The sequence below is a fragment of the Bombina bombina genome, unplaced genomic scaffold (genome assembly GCF_027579735.1).
Source record: "Bombina bombina isolate aBomBom1 unplaced genomic scaffold, aBomBom1.pri scaffold_1041, whole genome shotgun sequence".
Taxonomy (NCBI): domain Eukaryota; kingdom Metazoa; phylum Chordata; class Amphibia; order Anura; family Bombinatoridae; genus Bombina; species Bombina bombina.
The window spans coordinates 15,001-38,059 of NW_026512444.1; the positions used below are offsets into that span (position 1 = coordinate 15,001).

General features: G+C 40.9%; 1 protein-coding gene across 1 annotated transcript in view; it reads left to right on the plus strand.

The window, feature by feature from the left end:
- The window catches only part of LOC128644319 (E3 ubiquitin-protein ligase MARCHF6), a gene marked incomplete at both ends in the record, with an annotated part of 88,506 nt that overhangs the window by 4,435 nt on the left and 61,012 nt on the right, over window positions 1-23,059 (plus strand). Inside the window, 2 exons of the mRNA XM_053696978.1 lie at window positions 17,200-17,269; window positions 17,400-17,581. Coding sequence (XP_053552953.1) covers window positions 17,200-17,269; window positions 17,400-17,581 — 252 coding nt within the window. The remainder of the gene's footprint in view (window positions 1-17,199; window positions 17,270-17,399; window positions 17,582-23,059) is intronic.

The window sequence follows — 23,059 nt, forward strand, 5'->3', positions numbered from 1 at the left end:
ATGCGCTCCGCAGCAGGTTGGAGCCCGGTTTTCCTCTCAGCGTGCAGTGAATGTCAGAGGGATGTGAGGAGAGTATTGCCTGTTTGAATTCAATGATCTCCTTCTACGGGGTCTATTTCATGGGTTCTCTGTTATCGGTCGTAGAGATTCATCTCTTACCTCCCTTTTCAGATCGACGATATACTCTTATATTTATACTATTACCTCTGCTGATTTTCGTTTCAGTACTGGTTTGGCTTTCTACAACATGTAGATGAGTGTCCTGGGGTAAGTAAGTCTTATTTTTTGTGACACCCTAAAGCTATGGTTGGGCACTTTTTTATAAAGTTCTAAATATATGTATTCAAACATTTATTTGCCTTGACTCAGGATGTTCAACATTTCCTTATTTCAGACAGTCAGTTTCATATTTGGGATAATGCATTTGTATATATCATTTTTATCTTACCTTAAAATTTGACTTTTTTCCTGTGGGCTGTTAGGCTTGCGGGGGCTGAAAATGCTTCATTTTATTGCTTCATTCTTGGCGCAGACTTTCTTGTTGCGAAAATTTTTTTCTATTTCCGGCGTCATACGTGTCGCCGGAAGTTGCGTCATTTTTGACTTTTTTCGCGCCAAAAATGTTGGCGTTCCGGATGTGGCGTCATTTTTGGCGCTAATAGCATTTAGGCGCCAAATAATGTGGGCGTCAATTTTGTCTCCACTTTATTTAAGTCTCATCATTTGTTGCTTCTGGTTGCTAGAAGCTTGTTCACTGGCATTTTTTCCCATTCCTGAAACTGTCATTTAAGGAATTTGATCAATTTTGCTTTATATGTTGTTTTTTCTATTACATATTGCAAGATGTCCCACGTTGCAACTGAGTCAGAAGATACTACTGGAAAATCGCTGCCTGGTGCTGGAACTACCAAAGCTAAGTGTATCTGCTGTAAACTTTTGGTAGTTGTTCCTCCAGCTGTTGTTTGTATTAAATGTCATGACAAACTTGTTAATGCAGAAAATATTTCCTTTAGTAAAGTACCATTACCTGTTGCAGTTCCATCAACATCTAATGTTCAGAGTGTTCCTGATAACATAAGAGATTTTGTTTCTGAATCCATTAAGAAGGCTATGTCTGTTATTCCTCCTTCTGGTAAACATAAAAAGTCTTTTAAAACTTCTCTTTATACAGATGAATTTTTAAATGAACATCATCATTCTGATTTTAATGATTCTTCTGATACAGAGGATTCTGTCTCAGAGGTTGATGCTGATAAATTGTCATATTTATTTAAAATGGAATTTATCCGTTCTTTACTTAAAGAAGTCCTAATTGCATAAGAAATTGAGGATTCTGGTCCTCTTGATACTAAATCTAAACGTTTAGACAAGGTCTTTAAATCTCCTGTGGTTATTCCAGAAGTTTTTCCTGTTCCTGGTGCTATTTCTAAAGTAATTTCCAGAGAATGGAATAATTTGGGTAATTCATTTACTCCTTCTAAACGTTTTAAGCAATTATATCCTGTACCGTCCGACAGATTAGAGTTTTGGGACAAAATCCCTAAAGTTGATGGGGCTATTTCTACCCTTGCTAAACGTACTAGTATTCCTACGGCAGATGGTACTTCCTTTAAGGATCCTTTAGATAGGAAAATTGAATCCTTTCTAAGAAAAGCTTATCTGTGTTCAGGTAATCTTCTTAGGCCTGCTATATCATTGGCTGATGTTGCTGCAGCTTCAACTTTTTGGTTGGAAACTTTAGCACAACAAGTAACAGATCATGATTCTCATAATATTATTATTCTTCTTCAACATGCTAATAATTTTATCTGTGATGCCATTTTTGATATTATCAGAGTTGATGTCAGGTTTATGTCTCTAGCTATTTTAGCTAGAAGAGCTTTATGGCTTAAAACTTGGAATGCTGATATGTCTTCTAAATCGACTCTACTTTCCCTTTCTTTCCATGGTAATAAATTATTTGGTTCTCAGTTGGATTCTATTATCTCAACTGTTACTGGTGGGAAAGGAACTTTTTTACCACAGGATAAAAAATCTAAAGGTAAAAACAGGGCTAATAATAGTTTTCGTTCCTTTCGTTTCAACAAAGAACAAAAGCCTGATCCTTCATCCTCAGGAGCAGTTTCAGTTTGGAAACCATCTCCAGTCTGGAATAAATCCAAGCCTTCTAGAAAAGCAAAGCCAGCTTCTAAGTCCACATGAAGGTGCGGCCCTCATTCCAGCTAAGCTGGTAGGGGCAGATTACGTTTTTTCAAAGAAATTTGGATCAATTCTGTTCACAATCTTTGGATTCAGAACATTGTTTCAGAAGGGTACAGAATTGGTTTCAAGATAAGACCTCCTGCAAAGAGATTTTTTCTTTCCCGTGTCCCAGTAAACCCAGTGAAAGCTCAAGCATTTCTGAAATATGTTTCAGATCTAGAGTTGGCTGGAGTAATTATGCCAGTTCCAGTTTTGGAACAGGGGCTGGGGTTTTATTCGAATCTCTTCATTGTACCCAAGAAGGAGAATTCCTTCAGACGAGTTCTGGATCTAAAAATATTGAATCGTTTTGTAAGGATACCAACATTCAAAATGGTAACTGTAAGGACTATCTTGCCTTTTGTTCAGCAAGGGCATTATATGTCTACAATAGATTTACAGGATGCATATCTGCATATTCCGATTCATCCAGATCACTATCAGTTCCTGAGATTCTCTTTCCTGGACAAGCATTACCAGTTTGTGGCTCTGCCGTTTGGCCTAGCTACAGCTCCAAGAATTTTTACAAAGGTTCTCTGTGCCCTTCTGTCTGTAATCAGAGAACAGGGTATTGTGGTATTTCCTTATTTGGACGATATCTTGGTACTTGCTCAGTCTTCACATTTAGCAGAATCTCATACGACTCGGCTTGTGGTGTTTCTTCAAGATCATGGTTGGAGGATCAATTCACTAAAAAGTTCATTGATTCCTCAGACAAGGGTAACCTTTTTAGGTTTCCAGATAGATTCAGTGTCCATGACTCTATCTTTGACAGATAAGAGACGTCTAAAATTGATTTCAGCTTGTCGAAACCTTCAGTCACAATCATTCCCTTCGGTAGCCTTATGCATGGAAATTCTAGGTCTTATGACTGCTGCATCGGACGCGATCCCCTTTGCTCGTTTTCACATGCGACCTCTTCAGCTTTGTATGCTGAACCAATGGTGCAGGGATTACACAAAGATATCTCAATTAATATCTTTAAAACCGATTGTCCGACATTCTCTGACGTGGTGGACAGATCACCATCGTTTAATTCAGGGGGCTTCTTTTGTTCTTCCGACCTGGACTATAATCTCAACAGATGCAAGTCTTACAGGTTGGGGAGCTGTGTGGGGGTCTGTGACGGCACAAGGGGTTTGGGAATCTCAGGAGGTGAGATTACCGATCAATATTTTGGAACTCCGTGCAATTTTCAGAGCTCTTCAGTCTTGGCCTCTTCTGAAGAGAGAGTCGTTCATTTGTTTTCAGACAGACAATGTCACAACTGTGGCATACATCAATCATCAAGGAGGGACTCACAGTCCTCTGGCTATGAAAGAAGTATCTCGAATTCTGGTTTGGGCGGAATCCAGCTCCGGTCTAATCTCTGCGGTTCATATCCCAGGTATAGACAATTAGGAAGCGGATTATCTCAGTCGCCAAACGTTGCATCCGGGCGAATGGTCTCTTCACCCAGAGGTATTTCTTCAGATTGTTCAAATGTGGGAACTCCCAGAAATAGATCTGATGGCTTCTCATCTAAACAAGAAACTTCCCAGGTATCTGTCCAGATCCCGGGATCCTCAGGCGGAGGCAGTGGATGCATTATCACTTCCTTGGAAGTATCATCCTGCCTATATCTTTCCGCCTCTAGTTCTTCTTCCAAGAGTAATCTCCAAGATTCTGAAGGAATGCTCGTTTGTTCTGCTGGTAGCTCCAGCATGGCCTCACAGGTTTTGGTATGCGGATCTTGTCCGGATGGCCTCTTTCCAGCCGTGGACTCTTCCGTTAAGACCAGACCTTCTGTCGCAAGGTCCTTTCTTCCATCAGGATCTCAAATCCTTAAATTTAAAGGTATGGAGATTGAACGCTTGATCCTTGGTCAAAGAGGTTTCTCTGACTCTGTGATTAATACTATGTTACAGGCTCGTAAATCTGTATCTAGAGAGATATATTATAGAGTCTGGAAGACTTATATTTCTTGATGTCTTTCTCATCATTTTTCCTGGCATTCTTTTAGAATTCCGAGAATTTTACAGTTTCCTCAGGATGGTTTAGATAAAGGTTTGTCCGCAAGTTCCTTGAAAGGACAACTCTCTGCTCTTTCTGTTCTTTTTCACAGAAAGATTGCTAATCTTCCTGATATTCATTGTTTTGTACAAGCTTTGGTTCGTATAAAACCTGTCATTAAGTCTATTTCTCCTCCTTGGAGTTTGAATTTGGTTCTGAGGGCTCTTCAAGCTCCTCCTTTTGAACCCATGCATTCATTGGACATTAAATTACTTTCTTGGAAAGTTTTGTTCCTTTTGGCCATCTCTTCTGCCAGAAGATTCTCTGAATTATCTGCTCTTTCTTGTGAGTCTCCTTTTCTGATTTTTCATCAGGATAAGGCGGTGTTGCGAACTTCTTTTGAATTTTTACCTAAGGTTGTGAATTCCAACAACATTAGTAGAGAAATTGTGGTTCCTTCATTATGTCCTAATCCTAAGAATTCTAAGGAGAAATCGTTGCATTCTTTGGATGTTGTAGAGCTTTGAAATATTATGTTGAGGCTACTAAGTCTTTCCGAAAGACTTCTAGTCTATTTGTCATCTTTTCCGGTTCTAGAAAAGGTCAGAAAGCTTCTGCCATTTCTTTGGCATCTTGGTTGAAATCCTTAATTCACCATGCTTATGTCGAGTCGGGTAAAACTCCGCCTCAAAGGATTACAGCTCATTCTACTAGGTCAGTTTCTACTTCCTGGGCGTTTAGGAATGAGGCTTCGGTTGATCAGATTTGCAAAGCAGCAACTTGGTCCTCTTTGCATACTTTTACTAAATTCTACCATTTTGATGTTTTCTTCTTCTGAAGCAGTTTTTGGTAGAAAAGTACTTCAGGCAGCGGTTTCAGTTTGAATCTTCTGCTTATGTTTTCATTAAACTTTATTTTTGGGTGTGGATTATTTTCAGCAGGAATTGGCTGTCTTTATTTTATCCCTCCCTCTCTAGTGACTCTTGCGTGGAAAGATCCACATCTTGGGTAGTCATTATCCCATACGTCACTAGCTCATGGACTCTTGCTAATTACATGAAAGAAAACATAATTTATGTAAGAACTTACCTGATAAATTCATTTCTTTCATATTAGCAAGAGTCCATGAGGCCCACCCTTTTTGGTGGTTATGATTTTTTTGTATAAAGCACAACTATTCCAATTCCTTATTTTATATGCTTTCGCACTTTTTTCTTATCACCCCACTTCTTGGCTATTCGTTAAACTGATTTGTGGGTGTGGTGAGGGGTGTATTTATAGGCATTTTGAGGTTTGGGAAACTTTGCCCCTCCTGGTAGGAATGTATATCCCATACGTCATTAGCTCATGGACTCTTGCGAATATGAAAGAAATGAATTTATCAGGTAAGTTCTTACATAAATTATGTTTTCTTAAAGGTGCAGTAACGTTTTTTTATATTGCTTGTAAACGTGTTTAAAGTGTTTTCCAAGCTTGCTAGTCTCATTGCTAGTCTGTTTAAACATGTCTGACACAGAGGAAACTACTTGTTCATTATGTTTGAAAGCCATGGTGGAGCCCCATAGGAGAATGTGTACTAAATGTATTGATTTCACCTTAAACAGTAAAGATCAGTCTTTAACTATAAAAGAAATATCACCAGAAGATTCTGACGAGCTGGAAGTTATGCCAACTAACTCTCCCCACGTGTCAGACCCTTCGCCTCCCGCTCAGGGGATGCACGCTAATATGGCGCCAATTACATCAGGGACGCCCATAGCGATTACCTTGCAGGACATGGCTGCAATCATGAATAATACCCTGTCAGAGGTATTATCCAGGTTGCCTGAATTAAGAGGCAAGCGCGATTGCTCTGGGGTTAGGAGAAATACAGAGCGCGCAGATGCTGTAAGGGCCATGTCTGATACTGCGTCACAATATGCAGATCATGAGGACGGAGAGCTTCAGTCTGTGGGTGACATCTCTGATTCGGGGAAACCTGATTCAGAGATTTCTAATTTTAAATTTAAGCTTGAGAACCTCCGTGTGTTGCTTGGGGGGAGGTATTAGCTGCTCTGAATGACTGTAACACAGTTGCAGTACCAGAGAAATTGTGTAGGCTGGATAAATACTATGCGGTACCGGTGTGTACTGATGTTTTTCCTATACCTAAAAGGCTTACAGAAATTATTAGCAAGGAGTGGGATAGACCGGGTGTGCCTTTTTCCCCACCTCCTATATTTAGAAAAATGTTTCCAATAGACGCCACTACACGGGACTTATGGCAGACGGTCCCTAAGGTGGAGGGAACAGTTTCTACTTAAGCAAAGCGTACTACTATCCCGGTTGAGGACAGTTGTGCTTTTTCAGATCCAATGGATAAAAAGTTGGAGGGTTACCTTAAGAAAATGTTTATTCAACAAGGTTTTATTTTACAGCCCCTTGCATGCATTGGGCCTGTCACGGCCGCGGCGGCATTCTGGTTTGAGGCCCTGGAAGAGGCCATCCATACAGCTCCATTGACTGAAATTATTGACAAGCTTAGAACACTTAAGCTAGCTAACTCATTTGTTTCTGATGCCATTGTTCATTTGACTAAACTAACGGCTAAGAATTCCGGATTCGCCATCCAAGCGCGTAGGGCGCTATGGCTTAAATCCTGGTCAGCTGACGTGACTTCGAAGTCTAAATTACTCAACATTCCTTTCAAGGGGCAGACCTTATTCGGGCCTGGTTTGAAGGAAATTATTGCTGACATTACTGGAGGTAAGGGTCACACCCTTCCTCAGGACAGGGCCAAAGCAAAGGCCAAACAGTCTAATTTTCGTGCCTTTCGAAAAAAACGATTCTGGAAGGCTTATTTCTGTGGCGAATATCCCCTAAGGAAAGGTGAAGCCGCAGCAAAGGCTGTGGCTGGGACTGTAGTGGGTTTAAGCTGGTAAATTGATCAAATAGCTCCGGTTTGCTCATTTAAGGGGTTACAAACTTGAAATTTGGTGTGCAATACTTTCAAAGCATTAAGACACTAGGGTGCAAATTTGGTAAGGATCGGATATTTCCTTCATAGTTTTCCACACATTCAGAAATAAAGTGTGCTCTGTTTAACATTTAAAGAAACAGTAACGGTTTTGTTTAAAAACGGTTTTATTGCATTTATAGCCTGTATAAGCCTGTCTAACATGTCTGTACCTTCAGATAGAACATGTTCTGTATGTATGGAGGCCAAGGTGGTCCCCCCTTTAAATGTATGTGAAAATTGTGCCATGGCGTCCAAACAAAGTAAGGACGGTTCTGTCACATTTAATAAGGTTGCCCAAGATGATTCCTCAAGTGAAGGTAGTGGGGATAGTTCATCATCCTCTCCTTCTGTGTCAACACCAGTTATGCCCGCGCAGGCGACACCTAGTACATCTAGCGCGCCAATGCTTGTTACTATGCAACAATTAACGGCAGTAATGATTAATTCTATAGCTAATATTTTATCCAAAATGCCAGCATTTCAAAGAAAGCGTGATTGCTCAGTTTTAAATACAGAGGATGAGCAAGGGTGCGCTGACGATAGTTTATCTGTTATACCCTCACACCAGTCAGAATTGGCAGTGAGGGAGGGTCTGTCGGAGGGAGAAATTTCTGATTCGGGAAAAGTTTCTCAATAGTCAGAACCATATATTGTGACGTTTAAATTTAAGTTAGAACATCTCCGCGCCCTGCTTAAGGAGGTGCTAACTACTCTGGACGATTGTGACTCTCTGGTCATTCCAGAAAAATTGGTGGTGGACATAGTGACTAAGCAGTGGGAGAAACCAGGTATACCTTTTGTCCCACCTCCTATATTCAAGAAAAAGTTCCCCATTGTCGACCCCAGGAGGGACGCATGGCAAACAGTTCCTAAGGTTGAGGGGGCAGTTTCTACGTCGGCCAAACGCACGACTATTCCCATTGAGGACGGTTGTGCTTTCAAAGATCCTATGGATAAAAAATTGGAAGGATTGCTTAAAAAGATATTTGTTCAGCAAGGTTTCCTCCTCCAACCAATTTCGTGCATTATTCCTGTCACAACGGCGGCGTCTTTTTGGTTCGAAGAACTAGAAAATTCGCTCAATAAGGAGACTCCATATGAGGAAGTAATGGACAGAATTCACGCACTAAAGTTGGCTAATTCCTTTATTTTAGAAATTAGCGGCGAAAAATTCAGGTTTTGCAATTGTGGCGCGCAGAGCGCTCTGGCTAAAATCTTGGTCGGCGGATGTGTCTTCCAAGACAAAATTGCTTAATATTCCTTTCAAAGGTAAGACCCTTTTTGGGCCAGAATTGAAGGAGATTATTTCAGACATCACTGGGGGAAAGGGCCATGCCCTTCCACAGGATAGGCCTTTCAAGGCTAAGAACAAATCTAATTTTCGTTCCTTTCACAACTTCAGGAACGGACAGTCTCCTAACTCTGCAGCCTCTAGACAAGAGGGTAACGCTTCCCAGGCTAAGCCAGCATGGAAACCAATGCAAGGCTGGAACAAGGGTAAACAGGCCAAGAAGCCTGCTGCTGCTACAAAGACAGCATGAAGGGATAGCCCCCGATCCGGGACCGGATCTAGTAGGGGGCAGACTTTCTCTCTTTGCTCAGGCTTGGGCAAGAGATGTTCAGGATCCCTGGGCACTAGAAATAGTCTCTCAGGGTTATCATCTAGAATTCAAGGAACTTCCTCCAAGGGGAAGGTTCCACATGTCTCGCTTATCTTCAGACCAGATAAAGAGACAGGCATTCTTACATTGCGTAGGAGATTTATTAAAGATGGGAGTGATACACCCAGTTCCAACAGTGGAACAAGGTCAGGGGTTTTACTCAAACCTGTTTGTAGTTCCCAAAAAAGAGGGAACTTTCAGACCAATTCTGGATTTAAAAATCCTAAACAAATTCCTCAGAGTTCCATCGTTCAAAATGGAAACCATTCGAACGATTTTACCAACAATCCAGGAGGGTCAATATATGACTACCGTGGATTTAAAGGATGCATACCTACATATTCCTATCCACAAAGACCATCATCAGTTCCTAAGGTTCGCCTTTCTGGACAAACATTACCAGTTCGTGGCTCTTCCGTTCGGTTTAGCCACTGCTCCCAGAATTTTCACAAAGGTGCTAGGGTCCCTTCTAGCGGTTCTAAGACCGAGGGGCATTGCAGTGGCACCTTACCTAGACAACATCCTAATCCAAGCGTCGTCCCTTTCCAGATCAAGGGCTCATACAGACATTGTATTAGCTTTTCTCAGGTCTCACGGGTGGAAGGTGAACGTGGAAAAGAGTTCCCCGTCTACAAGAGTTCCCTTTCTGGGAACAATAATAGATTCTGTAGAAATGAAGATTTTTCTGACAGAGGTCAGAAAATTAAAGATTCTAAAGGCTTGTCAAGTTCTTCAATCTATTCCTCAGCCTTCCATAGCTCAGTGCATGGAAGTAATAGGTCTAATGGTTGCAGCAATGGACGTGGTTCCTTTTGCTCGAATTCATCTAAGACCATTGCAACTGTGCATGCTCAGACAGTGGAATGGGGATTATGCAGACTTGTCTCCCCAGATTCAAGTAGACCAGTTAATCAGAGACTCACTCCGTTGGTGGTTGACTCAGGATCACCTGTCTCAGGGAATGAGTTTCCGCAGACCAGAGTGGGTCATTGTCACGACCGACGCCAGTCTATTAGGCTGGGGCGCGGTCTGGGACTCCCTGAAAGCTCAGGGCCTATGGTCTCGGGTGGAGTCTCTTCTCCCGATAAACATCCTGGAACTGAGAGCGATATTCAATGCGCTCCGGGCTTGGCCTCAACTAGCGAAGGCCGGATTCATATGATTTCAGTCGGACAACATGACGACTGTAGCTTACATCAACATTCAGGGAGGAACAAAGAGTTCCTTGGCGATGAGAGAGGTATCCAAGATCATCAAATGGGCGGAGGATCACTCCTGCCATCTATCTGCAATTCACATCCCAGGAGTAGACAACTGGGAGGCGGATTATTTGAGTAGTCAGACTTTCCATCCGGGGGAGTGGGAACTCCACTCGGAGGTCTTTGCCCAGTTAACTCAATTATGGGGCATTCCAGACATGGATCTGATGGCGTCTCGTCAGAACTTCAAGGTTCCTCGCTACGGGTCCAGATCCAGGGATCCCAAGGCGACTCTAGTGGATGCATTAGTGGCGCCTTGGTCGTTCAACCTAGCTTATGTGTTTCCACCGTTTCATCTCCTTCCCAGGCTCGTAGCCAGGATCAAACAGGAGAAGGCCTCTGTGATTCTGATAGCTCCTGCGTGGCCACGCAGGACTTGGTATGCAGACCTGGTGAATATGTCATCGGCTCCACCATGGAAGCTACCTTTGAGACAGGATCTTCTAGTACAAGGTCCATTCGAACATCCAAATCTAGTCTCTCTGCAGCTGACTGCTTGGAAATTGAACGCTTGATTTTATCTAAGCGTGGGTTTTCAGACTCCGTTATAGATACTCTGGTCCAAGCCAGAAAACCTGTGACTAGGAAAATTTACCATAAAATATGGAAAAAATATATCTGTTGTTGTGAATCCAAGGGATTCTCTTGGAGTAAAATTAAAATTCCTAAGATTCTTTCCTTTCTCCAAGAGGGTTTGGATAAAGGGTTGTCAGCGAGTTCTCTAAAAGGACAGATATCTGCTTTGTCTGTTTTGTTACACAGACGCCTGGCAGCAGTGCCAGATGTACAAGCTTTTGTACAGGCCTTAGTCAGAATCAAGCCTGTTTACAGACCCATGACTCCTCCATGGAGTCTAAATTTAGTTCTTTCAGTTCTTCAAGGGGTTCCGTTTGAACCTTTACATTCCATTGATATTAAGTTACTATCTTGGAAAGTTCTGTTTTTGGTTGCTATTTCTTCTGCTAGAAGAGTTTCTGAATTGTCTTCTTTGCAGTGTGATCCACCCTATCTGGTATTCCATGCAGATAAGGTTGTTTTGCGTACCAAACCTGGTTTTCTTCCAAAAGTGGTTTCCAACAGGAATATTAACCAGGAAATAGTTGTTCCTTCTCTGTGTCTGAATCCAGTTTCAAAGAAGGAACGTTTGTTACACAATTTAGATGTGGTCCGTGCTTTAAAATTCTATTTAGATGCAACAAAGGATTTCAGACAGACTTCATCTTTGTTTGTCGTTTATTCTGGTAAGAGGAGAGGACAGAAAGCTACTGCTACCTCTCTTTCCTTTTGGCTGAAAAGCATCATCCGATTGGCTTATGAGACTGCCGGACGGCAGCCTCCTGAACGAATTACAGCTCATTCTACTAGAGCTGTGGCTTCCACATGGGCCTTCAAGAACGAGGCTTCTGTTGATCAGATATGTAAGGCAGCGACTCGGTCTTCTCTGCACACTTTTGCCAAATTTTACAAATTCGATACTTATGCTTCTTCGGAGGCTATTTTTGGGAGAAAGGTTTTGCAAGCCGTGGTGCCTTCCGTTTAGGTAACCTGACTTGTTCCCTCCCTTCATCCGTGTCCTAAAGCTTTGGTATTGGTTCCCACAAGTAAGGATGAAGCCGTGGACCGGACACACCAATGTAGGAGAAAACAGAATTTATGCTTACCTGATAAATTTATTTCTCCTACGGTGTGTCCGGTCCACGGCCCGCGCTGGCTTTTTAGTCAGGTTTCAAATTTTTTCTTTCTATACACTACAGTCACCACGGCACCCTATGGTTTCTCCTTTTTCTCCTAACCGTGGGGCGGAGCCCAGAGGGGGGCTATATGGGCAGCTTTTGCTGTGCTCTCTTTGCCATTTCCTGTTAGGGAAGAGAATATTCCCACAAGTAAGGATGAAGCCGTGGACCGGACACACCGTAGGAGAAAGAGAAATTTATCAGGTAAGCATAAATTCTGTTTTTAGCATTTAAAGAAACAGTACTGTTTATGTGTCAAGTTTTTATTATATATACTCCTTCTAAAGGGATTGCTGTTAGGAGTCTGGTGACACCGGTCAATCCATGCCACAATTTTCTCTTATAGTGTCCAAAATAATTTTATGACTCTCAGGCGATGCTCTGCGGTTCCTTGCAAATTTAATTTGGTATTGTTGCACAAGACATTGCTTTTTTGATGTACATAGCAATTTCTATTTACAGCAATATTAACATTCTTATTGGATTGTTTCTGCACAACAGACATACGACGTTCTTTTAAAATGTAAGGAGAAAGTAACATTTTTTTTTGTGTAAATTTTATTAAGAGAATTGCGGCTGTTTATTTGTTAATTCATTATTTGTGACACATGCAGTGCCCTGCGTTTCCTTCACACTCCACTCAGGGTTATGAGGCATTATATATTTTTCCACGAGAAAGCATTGCTAGAGGAGTTGCTTTTCTAAAATGTTCCTCCATATTACTGAGAATCTCAGTTTCAGATGGAATGGGTACCTTAGGCATTCCCTATATTTACAAGACTGGAGGCTGGACGACATTCCCTAGGGGAGAAGGAATAGTTTCCACAATTCACTACGAGAACTTCTATACCCTTAGAGGATAGTCCTATGGATAAAATTTAGTAATGGGACACACACCAGGGTTTACAATGGCAACCGTCTGTGTACTTTGCTACCGGCACTAGTGTGACGGTGTATTGGTTTGATGCATTGTCTGATGCTATTAAGTCAGTAGCTTCTCTAGATAACACCCAGGACTGGATAAAGCTTTCACATTGGCTTTCCTTTATTTCAATTTCTTCCCTTCCAGTTATCAAACTGGGAGCATAGGTGGCTCTGTTCCAGCTCTTGGAACCTTATGATTAGAGCTTGTTTTACAGATATATGCTCCAAAACAGCAGACATTGTTGGGACCTGGCTTGACGAAAATTAAAAAAAAAAAAAAAAAAAACACACAGGCTGCTGTTGAATCAAAGACAGCATGGAGAACATGCCCCGGTCTGGGATTGGATCTTGTAGGGGGCTGACTTGTTGACCATTTTCGCTCAAGTTTGGTTTTGGGATCAAATGTTTTCCTCTCAGAAGCAGGTTCTGCTTTCAAGATTGTCTGAAGATCAGACAAAAGGAGAGACGTCCTTACACTGCATAGGAGACCTCTCAGATCTGGGAGTGATTGTTCCAATTCTAATACTGGTATAGGATCTGGGTTTTTTTTATACCGATCGGGTGGTGTTTCCCAAAAAAAGGGGAATCTTCAGACCATTTTTTAAGAAGGGTACTGTCCTTCAAGAAGGAAACTATTACTTGGTTCCATTCCTCCCTTGATCCTACGGTGGATTACTACAGGACGAGTACCTTCATGTGCTGTTCACGAGAATTGTCTCAAGTTCTAGGGTTTGCCTTTCTGGAAAAACACTTCCTGGTTGTGTCCTTCCTTTCGGTCTTGCCACATTTCCGAATTCTCACGGAGGCTCTGGGATCGCTTTTGGCGGTGCAGTGCTTCAATTTGGGGCATTGCAGTGGCGCCATATCTGGCTGATATCCTAGTCCAGGCGTCATCCTTACAGCAAGCAAGATTTACACAGACATGGTGTTATACTTCCCGTGATCTCACGGCTGGAAGGTGACTTTGGAAAAGTGTTCCTTAGCCTTATTCACAAGGGTAGCTTTCTTGGGAATCATGACAAATTCCATATCAATAAAGATTTTTCTGACTGAGGTCAGGAAATTAAGGTCTATCGATCCTGGTCTAGTCCTTCAGTCCACTTTTCAGCCTTCAGTGGTGCAGTACATAGAGGTGATCGGGCTGATGGTGACGGCACTGGACAATAGCTGGACAGATAGCTCAGCATGCTAAGGCACTGTGGCTGAGCTCTGTAACAACCCAAGGGTTGCAGGTTCAACCCCTGGTGAGGTCCACTCAGCCTTTCATTTTTCCAAATAGATTCAGTATCCATGAGACATCTTCAGTTTTGTATGCTGAACCTTTGGTGCAGGGATTATACAAAGATATCACAATTGAAATCCTTAAATCCCAATACTCGACTATCTCTGACTTGGTGGTTAAATTACCACCGTTTAGTTCAAGGGGACTCTTGTTCGTCCAACCTGGACTGTGATTTCAACAGATACGAGTCTTTCAGGTTGGGGAGCTGTCTGGGGATCTCTGACAGCACAAGGGGTTTGGAAATCTCAAGAGGCGAGATTACCAATCAATATTTTGGAACTCTGTGAGATTTTTAGAGCTCTTCAGTTCTGGCCTCTTCTGAAGAGAGAATCGTTTATTTGTTTTCAGACAGACAATGTCACAACCGTGGCGTATGTCAATCATCAAGGTGGGACTCACAGTCCTCAGGCTATGAAAGAAGTATCTTGGATACTTGCATGGGCGGAATCCAGCTCCTGTCTAATCTCTGCGGTTTGGTTTCCCAGGTATAGACAATTGGGAAGCGGATTATCTCAGTCGCCAGACTTTACATCTGGGAGAATTGTCTCTTCACCCAGAGGTGTTTCTTCAGATTGTTCAGATATGGGGGCTTCCAGAAATAGATCTGATGGCGTCTCATCTAAACAGGAAACTTCCCAGGTATCTGTCCAGATCCAGGGATCCTCAGGCGGTAGCAGTGGATGCGTTGTCACTTCCTTGGAATTATCAACCTGCTTATATCTTTCCGCCTCTAGTTCTTCTTCCAAGAGTGATTTCCAAAATCATAATGGAACGTTCATTTGTTCTGCTGGTGGCTCCAGCATGGCCACACAGGTTTTGGTATGCAGATCTTGTTCGGATGTCCAGTGGCCAACCTTGGCCACTTCCGTTAAGGTCAGACCTTCTATCTCAAGGTCCGTTTTTCCATCAGGATCTCAAATCATTAAATTTGAAGGTATGGAGATTGAACGCTTAGTGCTTAGTCAGAGGTTTCTCTGACTCAGTGATCAATACTATGTTGCAGGCTCGTAAATCTGTGTCTAGAAAGATTTATTACCGAGTTTGGAAGACTTACATTTCATGGTGTTCCTCTCATAAGTTCTCTTGGCATTCTTTTAGAATTCCTAGAATTTTACAGTTTCTTCAGGATGGTTTGGATAAGGGTTTGTCCGCAAGTTCCTTGAAAGGAAAAATCTCTGTTCTTTCTGTTCTGTTTCACAGAAAAATTGCTAATCTTCCTGACATTCGTTGTTTTGTACAGGCTTTGGTTCGTATCAAGCCTGTCATTAAGTCAATCTCTCCTCCTTGGAGTCTTAATTTGGTTTTGAGAGCTTTACATGCTCCTCCTTTTGAGCCTATGCATTCTCTGGATATTAAGTTACTTTCTTGGAAAGTATTGGTTTTTTTGGCTATCTCTTCTGCTAGAAGAGTTTCTGAATTATCTGCTCTTTCTTGTGAATCTCCTTTTCTGATTTTTCATCAGGATAAGGCGGTTTTGCGGACTTCATTTAAATTTTTACCTAAGGTTGTGAATTCCAACAACATTAGTAGAGAAATTGTTGTCCCTTCGTTGTGTCCTAATCCTAAGAATTCTTTGGAAAGATCTTTGCATTCTTTGGATGTGGTAATAAGAGCTTTGAAATATTATGTTGAAGCTACTAAAGATTTCAGAAAGACTTCTAGTCTATTTGTTATCTTTTCTGGTCCTAAGAAAGGTCAGAAAGCTTCTGCTATTTCTTTGCCTTCTTGGTTAAAACTTTTGATTCATCATGCTTATGTGGAGTCGGGTAAATCCCCGCCTCAGAGGATTACGACTCATTCTACTAGGTCAGTTTCTACTTCCTGGGCTTTTAAGAATGAAGCTTCTGTTGATCAGATTTGCAAAGCAGCAACTTGGTCTTCTTTGCATACTTTTACTAAATTCTACCATTTTGATGTTTTCTCTTCTTCAGAAGCAGTTTTTGGTAGAAAAGTTCTTCAGGCAGTTGTTTCAGTTTGATTCTTCTGCTTATAATTTCAGGGGTTTTTTTTTCATTATAAGAATAAAAATTTTTGATTTGGGTTGTGGATTCTTTTTTCAGCGGAATTGGCTGTCTTTATTTTTATCCCTCCCTCTCTAGTGACTCTTGCATGGAGTTCCACATCTTGGGTATTTGCTATCCCATACGTCACTAGCTCATGGACTCTTGCCAATTACATGAAAGAAAACATAATTTATGTAAGGACTTACCTGATAAATTCATTTCTTTCATATTGGCAAGAGTCCATGAGGCCCACCCTTTTTATGGTGGTTATGATTTTTTGTATAAAGCACAATTATTCCAATTCCTTGTTGATGCTTTCGCTCCTTCTTATCACCCCACTTCTTGGCTATTCGTTAAACTGAATTGTGGGTGTGGAGAGGGGTGTATTTATAGGCATTTTGAGGTTTGGGAAACTTTGCCCCTCCTGGTAGGAATGTATATCCCATACGTCACTAGCTCATGGACTCTTGCCAATATGAAAGAAATGAATTTATCAGGTAAGTTCTTACATAAATTATGTTTTCCCAGTAGATCATTAGTTTTTTAAATACTCAGACCAGCCCATCTAGTACCAACAACCATGCAACGTTCAGAGTCGATTAAAAATCCTTTCTACCCATTCTGATGCTCGGTTTGAACTTCAGCAAGTCGTCTTCATCACATCTAGATGCCTAAATGCATTGTTTTTTTCAGTGAAAGGTGCTTCAGAGCATATTGAAGCCCAGTTTCCCTCTGTACAGTGCTTGTCAGAGGGATGCGATTGGAGTACTGCCTCATGATACAATGTTTTCGCCTCATGGGAAATCCTTCATAGGCTCTCTGTAAATTCGGTCGCAGGGACAAGTCTTCTGCCTCCCTTTACAGATAAACGTTATATTTTCTACCCCAATACCTCTGCTGATATGTTTCAGTACTGATTTGGCTGTCTGCTACTGAGTGGACGAATGCCTATGGGTAAGTATGTTTTGTATTTTTTATTAGACACTCATAGCTATGTTTATGGGCACTTTTATAAACGTTTAAAAGTTTTTCTATGAGTATGTATGGCCCAGGGATAAATAATAATAAAGTTATGTTTTTTATTTGTTTGTTTTTTTGTCTTCCAGATCCTTTTGTTAATAATTTTCATGTGCATAACATTACTCATCGCAAGTCTTATCTGCCTTACATTACCAGGTATGTTTGCTATGTGACAAATAAATTTAAAAAACGTTATCTGCCTGGACAAATGTTGCTTTCCATTTTATATTTACAGTTCTGCAGATCAGACAAAATCTTTGACTTTTTTTTGTTTGTTTTGTTATAGTGTTTGCTGGTCGATGGCTGATGTCCTTTTGGACTGGAACAGCAAAAATACATGAGCTATACACAGCTGCTTGTGGTTTGTATGTATGTTGGCTCACCATTCGGGCAGCGACTGTTCTTGTAGCATGGATGCCTCAAGGTCGTCGAGTAATTGCATCAAAAGTGAAAGAATGGTCCCTTATGGTGAGTTCTTTTGAGGTAAAATTTAAATCCATGTATTATAAATAATGAATGCAAGATTATCTTAGCCCTGCTTTTCAGGGGCACTATCAAAGGAAAATAAGATTTCCTTAAAGGGACATGAAACCCAAAAAATTTCTTTCATGACTTAGATAAAGAATACAATTTAAAAAAAAAAGTTTCCAGTTTACTTCTATTATCAAATTTGCTTAGTTCTCTTGTTATTTGTTGAAAAGATTTCTAGATATGTACGGCTAGATTTAGAGTTTTGTCGGTAACGACCCGCGTAGCTAACGCTTGCTTTTTTCTGGCCGCACCTTTAAAATAACTCTGGTATTGAGAGTCCACAGAATGGCTGCGTTAGGCTCCAAAAAAGAAGTGTAGAGCATATTTAACGCAACTTCAACTCTCGATACCAGAGTTGCTTACGGACGCGGCCAGCCTCAAAAACGTGCTCGTGCACGATTCCCCCCATAGAAAACAATGGGGCTGTTTGAGCTAAAAAAAAAACCTAACACCTGCAAAAAAGCCGCGTTCAGCTCCTAACGCAGCCCCATTGTTGTCTATGGGGAAACACTTCCTACGTCTGCACCTAACACCCTAACATGTACCCCAAGTCTAAACACCCCTAACCTTACACTTATTAACCCCTATTCTGCCGCCCCCGCTATCGCTGACCCCTGCTTATTATTTTTAACCCCATAATCTGCCGCTCCGTAAACTGCCGCTACTTACATTATCCCTATGTACCCCTAATCTGCTGCCCCTAACACCGCCGACCCCTATATTATATTAACCCCTAATCTGCCCCCCACAACGTCGCCTCCACCTGCCTACACTTATTAACCCCTAATCTGCCGACCGCTACTATAATAAAGTAATTAACCCCTAATCCGCCTCACTCCCGCCTCAATAACCCTATAATAAATAGTATTAACCCCTAATCTGCCCTCCCTAACATCGCCGACACCTAACTTCAAACATTAACCCCTAATCTGCCGACTGGAGCTCACCGCTATTCTAAGAAATGTATTAACCCCTAAAGCGAAGTCTAACACTAACACCCCCCTAAATTAAATATAATTTAAATTAACGAAATTAATTAACTCTTATTAAATAAATTATTCCTATTTAAAGCTAAATACTTACCTGTAAAATAAATCCTAATATAGCTACAATATAAATTATAATTATATTATAGCTATTTTAGGATTTATATTTATTTTACAGGTTACTTTGTATTTATTTTAACCAGGTACAATAGATCGGAACAGCCAATAGAATGCGAGCTCAATCTGATTGGCTGATAGAATCCTATCAGCCAATTGGAATTCGAGGGACGCCATCTTGGATGACGTCATTTAAAGGAACCGTCATTCGTCGTCGGTTGAAGAGGATGTTCCGCGTCGGCTTGGAAGAATATGGTTCCGCTCCGCTCCAGAAGAAATAAGATTGAAGATGCGGCTTGATAGAAGACTTCATCCAGATGATGGACTTCCGACTTCAGCCCGAGGATGGATTTCTTCAGTCGCCGCTTGGATGCAGACTTCAGCCCGAGGATGGACGTCACTCTTCAGCCCCCCGCTTGGGCTTGGATCAACACTTCCGAGGCTTGGAACAAGACTTCCGAGGATGGATCGGTGAACCTGGCAGGTTGAAAATAAGGTAGGAAGATCTTCAGGGGCTTAGTATTAGGTTTATTTAAGGGGGGTTTGGGTTAGATTAGGGGTATGTGGGTGGTGGGTTGTAATGTTGGGGGGGGTATTGTATGTTTTTTTTTTTACAGGCAAAAGAGCTGAATTTCTTGGGGCATGCCCCGCAAAGGGCCCTGTTCAGGGCTGGTAAGGTAAAAGAGCTTTGAACTTTTTTAATTTAGAATAGGGTAGGGCATTTTTTATTTTGGGGGGCTTTGTTATTTTATCAGGGGGCTTAGAGTAGGTGTAATTAGTTTAAAATTGTTGTAATATTTTTCTAATGTTTTTGTAAATATTTTTTTATTTTTTGTAACTTAGTTCTTTTTTTATTTTTTGTACTTTAGTTAGTTTATTTCATTGTAGTTATTTGTAGATATTTTATTTAAATAATTTATTGATAGTGTAGTGTTAGGTTTAATTGTAGGTAGTTTATTTAATTTATTGATAGTGTAGTGTTAGGTTTAATTGTAACTTAGGTTAGGATTTATTTTACAGGTAATTTTGTAATTATTTTAACTATTTTAGCTATTAAATAGTTCTTAACTATTTAATAGCTATTGTACCTGGTTAAAATAAATACAAAGTTGCCTGTAAAATAAATATTAATCCTAAAATAGCTATAATATAATTATAATTTATGTTGTAGCTATATTAGGGTTTATTTTACAGGTAAGTATTTAGCTTTAAATAGGAATAATTTATTTAATAAGAGTTAATTTATTTCGTTAGAATAAAATTATATTTCATTTAGGGGGGTGTTAGGGTTAGGGTTAAAATTAGGTTTAGGGGTTAAAAAATTTATTAGAGTAGCAGTGAGCTCCGATCGGCAGATTAGGGGTTAATAATTGAAGTTAGGTGTCGGCGATGTTAGGGAGGGCAGATTAGGGGCTAATACTATTTATTATAGGGTTATTGAGGCGGGAGTGAGGCGGATTAGGGATTAATAAGTGTAGGCAGGTGGAGGCGACGTTGAGGGGGGCAGGTTAGGGGTTAATAAATATAATATAGGGGTCGGCGGTGTTAGGGGCAGCAGATTAGGGGTACATAGCTATAATGTAGCTGGCGGCGTGCGGACGGCAGATTAGGGGTTAATAAGTGTAGGTAGCTGGCGGCGACGTTGAGGGGGGCAGGTTAGGGGTTAATAAATATAGGGGTCGGCGGTGTTAGGGGCAGCAGATTAGGGGTACATAGCTATAATGTAGCTGGCGGCGGCGTGCGGACGGACGGCAGATTAGGGGTTAATAAGTGTAGGTAGCTGGCGGCGACGTTGAGGGGGGCAGGTTAGGGGTTAATAAATATAGGGGTTGGCGGTGTTAGGGGCAGCAGATTAGGGGTACATAAGGATAACGTAGGTGGCGGTCGGCAGATTAGGGGGTTAAAAAAAATTAATAGAGTGTCGGCGATGTGGGGGGGGCTCGGGTTAGGGGTACATAGGTAGTTTATGGGTGTTAGTGTACTTTAGAGTACAGTAGTTAAGAGCTTTATGAACCGGCGTTAGCCCAGAAAGCTCTTAACTACTGACTTTTTTCTGCGGCTGGAGCTCTTGCTAACATTGCAAAACTGCTGCTATATAATTATACAGACGTGCACACGCCTGAATTTATCTTCCTGCTTTTCAACAAAGGATAACAAGAAAACAAAGAATTTGTTAACTGAAGTAAATTGGAAAGTAGTTAAGATCTTATGCTCTATCTTAAAGTGAAGGTAAACGTTGATGAATGAAAGCCAGTTTATTAAAAATACTATTAAAAACAGGGGCACTTTCATTCATCAAAGTTTAGAAAGCAGCCGTTTTGATTAAAAACTTACCTTTGTACTTTTCACAGCCAGAGCAGCTTCACCCACCTGGAGATCCTCTCTTCACACTTCAGCAATGACTAATCCGGCTTCCTCCAATCACAGCATGGCCTCAGGCAATGACTACCCTGGGGGGAAAGCCATGATTGGAGGAGGCCGGATTATTCATTGATGATGTGTGAAGAGAGGATCTCCAGGTGGGGGAAGCTGCTCTGCCCGTGAAAAGTACAAATGTAAGTTTTTAATCAAAACGGCTGCTTTCTAAAATTTGATGAATGAAAGTGCCCCTGTTTTTAATAGTATTTTTAATCATGAAAGAAAAACTGAGTTTATGTCCCTCTAAACCTATGCCAGGGTGCCATTTTGTTTCCTGACAGCACCAGGATGCATAGTGGTTTCAGTAAATTTTACAGTGCAGTCCATATTTCTATAATCCAACTACAACAGATTTACTTTCTCCCATGATTCAAATGTGCTCTGTGTCTAGGCTTCTAAATAAGAAATCGGTTGAAGTTTGTTTTTTTTTTACTCGTGTCTCATGCCAATACTCTGCTTGAATTTTCCAATATTGATTTAAATTTTTTTCACTGAAGCTCCTTGGCTTGGCTACAGTAGAGATCCTCTGAAAAAGCCAACATGTGGCATATTTAAAAGGATAGAAAGGTAAAAAATGAAATGTGTATGGGTGCATTTCAATTTGAAATATAAGCATTTTTGCAATATACTTTCATCAGCAAAAAATACTTCTAGTAAACGTTACTGTGTTTGTTTTTTTCTTTCTGTGGCATAGGCACATAATCCTCAGTGACAAAAATCCATGTCCACATCACCTCTAAATGTAAGATACCTCTTTATGTAAGATAAGCAAATACAAAAAATGCAACATTTTGCAGCGCTTTATCCATGCATAAGATATTCACATTTATTATATTTCTTCTATCCCACAATTTTACATTTAAACATACATATTTCCCTTTACACAGTACTCTAGCACCCTCTAGTGGGCTATTTGTTTACCTATATTCCAACATTCATTTATTACAAAAGCATGCAATTTTAAGCAACTTTCTAATTTACTCCTATTCAATGTTTCTTCGTTCTCTTGTTACAATTAGCCACCAATCAGCAGGTGCTACCAAAGTGCTGAACCAAAAATGGTCCGGCTCCTAAGATTTGAGAACATTGATAAAAAGAAAGTTGCTTAAAATTGTATGCTCTATCTGAATCATGAAAGAAAACATTTGGGTTTCATGTCTCTTTTAACCCCTTAGTGACAAGACCATTGTATCATTTTATTACCCTTAAAGGGACACTGAACCCACATTTTTTTTCTTTTGTGATTCAGATAGAGCATGACATTTTAAGCAACTTTCTAATTTACTCCTACTATCAAATGTTCTTTATTCTCTTGGTATCTTTATTTGAAATGCAAGAATGCAAGTTTAGATGCCGGCCCACTTTTGGTGAACAACCTAGGTTGTCCTTGCGGATTGGTGGATAAATTCATCCACCAATCAAAAATGGCTGTCCAGAGTGCTGAACCAAGAAAAAAGCTTTGATGCCCTCTTTTTTTTATATAGAAATAGCAAGAGAACGAAGAAACATTGATAATAGGAGTAAATTAGAAAGTTGCTTAAAATTGCATGCTCTATCTGAATAACAAAATACATTTTTTGGGTTCAGTGTCCCTTTTAAGGACCAGGGCTATTTTCATCCTAATTGGATAGAGTCCACAGCTGCATTCATTACTTTTGGGAAATAAGTACCTGGCCACCAGGAGGAGGCAAAGACACCCCAGCCGAATGCTTAAATACTCCTCCCACTTCCCTCATCTCCCAGTCATTCTTTGCCTTTCGTCCGAGGAGGTTGGCAGAGAAGTGTCAGAATTTGTTTTGTCTCTTCGCAATGGGACAGGAGTTTTAAGTAGCCCTACATGCTTCTCAGTGAGGGCCTGGGTGAACGTTAGAGTCCGGAGATGCAGAGGGAGCTT